At 42.5% G+C, this 5,510-nt stretch overlaps 1 protein-coding gene across 1 annotated transcript; it reads right to left on the bottom strand.

The window, feature by feature from the left end:
- Positions 1-300: 300 nt before the first annotated feature.
- LOC148096922 (uncharacterized) lies at positions 301-1,662 on the bottom strand. The gene is made up of 4 exons (XM_087834009.1): positions 1,421-1,662; positions 1,010-1,292; positions 582-873; positions 301-377 (listed from the first exon to the last, which is right to left on the bottom strand). Exons 1-4 carry the CDS (start codon positions 1,660-1,662, stop codon positions 301-303), a joined length of 894 nt encoding a protein of 297 aa, XP_087690135.1.
- Between the last annotated feature and the right edge of the window lie 3,848 nt (positions 1,663-5,510).

Below are 5,510 nucleotides of genomic sequence, written 5' to 3'. Positions count from 1 at the left end.
ACACACCACATTCACTGTGCGGCATCATGTCGCTGAGCTGCATCGGGCCACATCACCTCATCCACATTGCAGGTTATATTGTCTCTTGACAGGCACCGCGGGAAAAACGCCCTGGAATGGCGAATCCATCCTTGGAAGGCCTCCGCTGGGATGTCAACACAGGCCAGCTCCATTGCCCTTAGGAGATTCTCTCTTGTGTATGGTTGTCTGTCATAAACCTTCCATCTCCATGATGAGAAGAACTCTTCTATAGGGTTCAGGAAAGGGGAGTAGGGTGGCAGACAGACGTTTAAAAAGTGGTCACTGTTGGTGGTGAACCACTCTCTGATTTGGTTTGTTCTGTGGAAGCGGACATTGTCCCAAATGATCACATAAATAATAAATAATAATAATAATAATAATAATAATAATAATAATAATAATAATGGATTGCATTTATATAGCGCTTTTCGGGGACCCCTCAAAGTGCTTTACAATACCACTATTCATTCACTCTCACATTCATACACTGGTGAAGGCAGCTACAGTTGTAGCAACAGCTGCCCTGGGGCAGACAGGGGCAGACTAAATGTGATGTGCGGGCCCAGGATGGTGTTGTTGGCGGTCCAGGAGGATGTCTTTTAGCTCCTCTAGGAAGGTGAGGAGACGTTGGGTGTTGTAAGACCCAAGGACAGCATGCCGGTGGACAAGCCCCTCCGAACCCATGGCCGCACAAAGGGTAATATTACCCCCCCGTTGGCCAGGGACCTCAGTGATGGCTCTTTGGCCAATGATGTTACGGCCTCTTTGCCTTCGTTTCTGCAGGTTGAAGCCAGCCTCATCCAGGAAGAGGTACTCATGAGGTCTGGCCATCGCGTCCAACTGTAATATCCTCTGTGAAAATGTGAAAGTGCACAGGTGTTCAGAACAACAGTCAATCAGGTAGCACAGTATTGTCCAGAAGTAATGTAGGCCACTGAGCAACACAGTATGTCCACTAACTGTACTGTGAACATGGATGTATACTTACTTGCACATACTCGGAACGTAGGTCTTTGTGTCGCGCAGAGTTGCGCTCAAAGGGAACCCTATAGACCTGTTTCATCTGCGTCTTCTTGCGCCGGAGAACTCGGTCTATTGTGGCCAAGCTGACATCGTCAATGCTCTCAAAATTGACACTATCGGCAATGACTTTGTCTCTGATCTCCCGGAGTCTGAGGAGGTTGTTCCCACGAACCATATCCACAATGAGGGTTTCTTGTGCCGCTGTAAATATGGCAACCCTCCCACCTCTATGTGGCATTCTTTCAACTCTAAAGAAAGAAAGGTGTTGTCAATTGACATGTGTTTCAATACAGTCACAACTGATTTGAAACCAATAGACTACTTTCACAGGTTTGTAAAACTGTATTGTGACAAAGAAAGCAATCGAGTACAATACCTGTTGTGTTGTCTGAATGCCCTGATAATGGTGGCCACGGTGAACCTACTCAGGTTTGGACGGACTCTTAGTCCTGCTTCAGCCATTGTCATGCCATGGACAATGACATGGTCAATGACTGTTGCTCGCATCTCGTCCGTAATGATGGTGCGAGGTTGTCTTGCTCTCCCTCCTGGACCTTCTCCTCTCCCATGTTGGCCTCCTCCTCTTCCTCGTTGGCCTGCTCCTCTTCCTCCTCTCATTTGAACTCCTCTTCCTCGCTGGCCTGCTCCTCTTCCTCCTCTTATTTGGACTCCTCTTCCTCGTTGGCCTGCTCCTCTTCTTCCAGGGACAGCTCTTCTCCCTCCTCTGCATCGAATTCCTGTTCCCCTGACTCTGCCTTCATCCATTGTGTTTGTTTGGAATCTTCAGCATACTGTGCACTCTGAACTTGCTTTTATACATGTGGTCACAGCATTAGCAACAGGTGTCTTCAATTTTGAGTCGTTGTGTGTACTGAATTACGCCAGGTGTGTTCATTGTGTTCAAATATTGCTGACTGTGGCAAGCATGTTGCATCACATGAGCTTTCATTTGGGAATATGAGCAGAGTTCTTTTGCAACTTGTGTTTTAGCAAGGAAAGATGTGTTTAGATTTATGACAACGGAGGATTGTGTTCTGTGAATTGTGTCTTCATGTGACATGTGTTTATGATATTGGTAAATGATGGCTAGTAAATGTGTTTAGACAACTGGTCATTTGGTTTAGAGGATTGGCTTTTGTGTTTTAGCATTTGAGAAAAACTGTAATCGCAGTAAATGCAACATGTCAATGTGGAAATGTGTGAAACTGGTTCTGCCTTTTGTTGCTTTTCCTCAACAAATGAGATTGTTTCTGCCATCTGTTTACATAACTGAAGCCTCAGTCTGTGTCCAGTTATTCATATCAACATTTGTTTGTCAAGAAACGGTCTACCCAGAATGCAGTCCGTTGGTTACTTTCCTTTTGTTTTCTCATTTTGTGCCCACGAGAATGTGAGTTTATGTTTCACTAGCTGGGCTTTCATCAATCATTCATCAGCTCTGTGTTTTGTTACTGACAACATAACTGCAACATCATGGCAGAGAGAAGACGAGAGAACAGAGAGGCAGAGAGAAAAAGAGTCTTTTTCCCCCTTTTCTTTTTTTCCTTTGCAGCGACCATATCATTTGTACTGGAATCTGAAAATTGGACCTCTGAACATCTTCAACTCCCCTGGAGAGTCAACAGGCTTGTATTGTGGCTGGGGAGGAATGACTTGAGGAATGAGGAGACTAAACAAACACAGAAAAAACGGCACAGAAAAAAAAACAACATCCTCAGACTGAATGCTTATAAAGTAGAGCTTTGATAAAACTGCTGATGAAAGGCTTTCATAATACTAGCTATTGCTTCTCTTTTTCTTCTGTGTTTTGCTGCATCTTTCTCATTCTTCTTGTTTAAATTTCAGATGGAAACATCCTGGACAATGATTGTATCTGCAGAACGTCCTGCAGATTGGAAGAAGGAGGAATTCAATAAGAAATTAAACTGAAGATTATCAGTATTTTTTTGCAGGCTATTCAGTACAATTGCATCTATAACGCAACATAAACCATGCATAATGAAGAGTTGTTTTTATATATTTTTATATTAGGACACACAATCACAAACAACAACTTAACTTCTTGAAATCAAAGGCATCATTGGTGACACCCTTGCCCCCTTCTCCAAATCCAAATCCACCCATCCTCTTCCACTCCAAGACCAAGACCAAGCCATTCCCCCAGGCCAGCCAAGAGATCTAATCTTTCCAGCCTGATCATTTCCCTGAACCACCTCAACTGACTCCTTTTAATGTGGAGGAGCAGCAGCTCTACTCTGAGCCTTTCTCAAATGACTGAACTCATTCTCTCTCTAAAAGAAGAGGCCAACCACCCTTTAAAAAAAGCTAATTTCCACTTGAATTTGTACTTGATCAGCTAATCAGAGGGTGCCTATACAGAAGCAGAGGTTTGGCCATTTTTCTGGTCTGGAGCATTAAGCTGTGTGTCAGAGATGGTCAGAGAATGCAAAAAAAACCCTAGACTGTGTTGGCCCCAGTTAGCAGGTTACATGTTAAAGCTTGTGTTAACTAAAACATCTTCCTTATTGGCACCAAATCCAACGTTTTGAAGGCGAACCATTTCTCACTCACCATCGACAACTCCACAGTTTTCCCTTCTCCTCAGGTTAAGAGCCTTGGTGTCATCCTAGACAGTTCACTTTCCTATAAATCTCACATCAATAATCTCACCCGTTCTGCCTACTTCCATCTACGTAACATTAACAGATTGCTTCCTTCTCTTTCCACCCAGTCTACGTCCATTCTTGTCCACAGTCTTGTTACCTCCCGTATTGACTACTGCAATTCTCTTCTGCATGGTCTCCCCCAAAAATCCCTCCATAAGCTTCAACTGGTTCAGAACTCTGCTGCTCGCATTATCACCCCCTCCTACCAGCACATCACCCCTGTTCTGCAGGAACTTCCCTGGCTCCCTGTGAAATTCCGGATAATATTCAAACTTCTTCTGCTCACCTTCAAGGCCATTCATAACCTCGCTCCTCCTTACCTTTCTGACCTGTTAACTACTACCAGTTCTGCCCGTTCATTTCGATCTTCTTCTTCTATCCAGCTTGCTGTACCTTCCTTCTGCTTCACCACCATGGGAAGCAGAGCTTTCAGCTGCTCTGCTCCCAGGCTGTGGAACTCTCTGCCCCCAGAAATAAGAAACATTGGTTCTCTCCCCCATTTTAAATCCCAACTCAAAACTCATCTGTTCAAATTTGCATATTCACTGTGAATCCACTGTTTGTTAATTTTATCTTGTGCTTTTGTTTTATTGTTCTTTTTCTGCCATTGGTTTACTAAGTGTTTTATCCTATTGTAAAGTGTCTTTGGGTGACTTGAAAGGCACTCATAAATAAAATGTATTATTATTATTATTATTATTATTATTATTATTATTATTATTACTATTATTATTATTATTATTATTATTATTATTATTATTATTAAAACTTCATCTTCATCTCAGTCCAAAGTTTTCATGTTTTGCGTTCAGTTTTATTACAAAGGTGAAACTTGCCACTACTGTTGGTGTGTAAGGGAAAAGCATAAGTTCAATTCAGTTTGCAATTCAATAAAATTTTATTCATATAGCGCCAGATTACAACAAGAGTTGCCTCAAGGTGCTTTATATTGTAAGGTAAAGACCCTACAATAATACAAAGAAAACACAGAAAACCCCCACAATCATTTGGCCTTCAATTAGCAAGTGCTTTCGCAACAGTGGGAAGGAAAAACTCCCTTTTAACAGGAAGAAACCTCCAGCAGAACCCATCTCAGGGTGGCGTGGCCATCTGCTGCGACAGTTTTTGGTTAGGAGAGGAAGACGGGACAAAGACACGCTGTGAAAGAGAGTCAGAGGTGACCTGTGGGTGATCATGGGAATCCCCCAGCAGCCTAAGACCTATTGCAGTGTAAGTAACTAATATGCACACTGAAGGACATATTCTGGTCAAAAACGACTCCAAGATTTCTCAGTGTTGCTGGAGGCCAAAGTAACACTATCCATAGTCTGGATGGCATCTGGTTAGATACCATATTTTTGAGATTTTTGGGGCCAAGTACAACCTCAGATTTATCTGAATTTAGAAGCAAAAACAATCAGAGGATAGATAAAGTTAGGTATCATCTGAATAGCTGGGAAAATGTATGCTATGCCTTCTAATGATACTGGAAGCATGTAAATAGAATGGGTTCTACTACTGAACCCTGTGGAACTCCTTAACTAACCTTAGTGTGTGAAGAGAACTCTTCATTTATATGAACAAATTGGAGTCTGTATAGATATGATTCGAACCAGTGCAGCGCAAGTCCTTTAATACCTAAAGCATGCTTTAATCACTCTAACAAAATATTCTGATCAGCAGTATCGAATGCTGCATTGAAGTCTAGCAGGACAAGCACAGAAAGTCCACTGTCAGAGGCCATAAGCAGAACATTTGCAACCTTCACTGAAGCTGTTTCTGTGCTGTGATGAACTCTGA

The sequence above is a fragment of the Neolamprologus brichardi genome, chromosome 20, assembly GCF_056152115.1.
Source record: "Neolamprologus brichardi isolate AB-2024 chromosome 20, ASM5615211v1, whole genome shotgun sequence".
Classification (NCBI taxonomy): Eukaryota; Metazoa; Chordata; class Actinopteri; order Cichliformes; family Cichlidae; genus Neolamprologus; species Neolamprologus brichardi.
The sequence above is the reverse complement of the archived record's forward strand: the minus strand, read 5'-3'. Positions and strand labels throughout refer to the sequence as shown.

Coding starts and splice junctions, on each gene's coding strand:
- LOC148096922 (XM_087834009.1), bottom strand. CDS start 1,662: ATGAGAGGAGGAAGAGGAGCAGGCCAACGAGGAAGAGGAGGAGGCCAA. Junction 1,293..1,420: donor GCATTCAGACAACACAACAG/GTATTGTACTCG, acceptor TTCTTTCTTTAG/AGTTGAAAGAATGCCACATA. Junction 378..581: donor CCAACAACACCATCCTGGGC/CCGCACATCACA, acceptor TTATTATTTATT/ATTTATGTGATCATTTGGGA.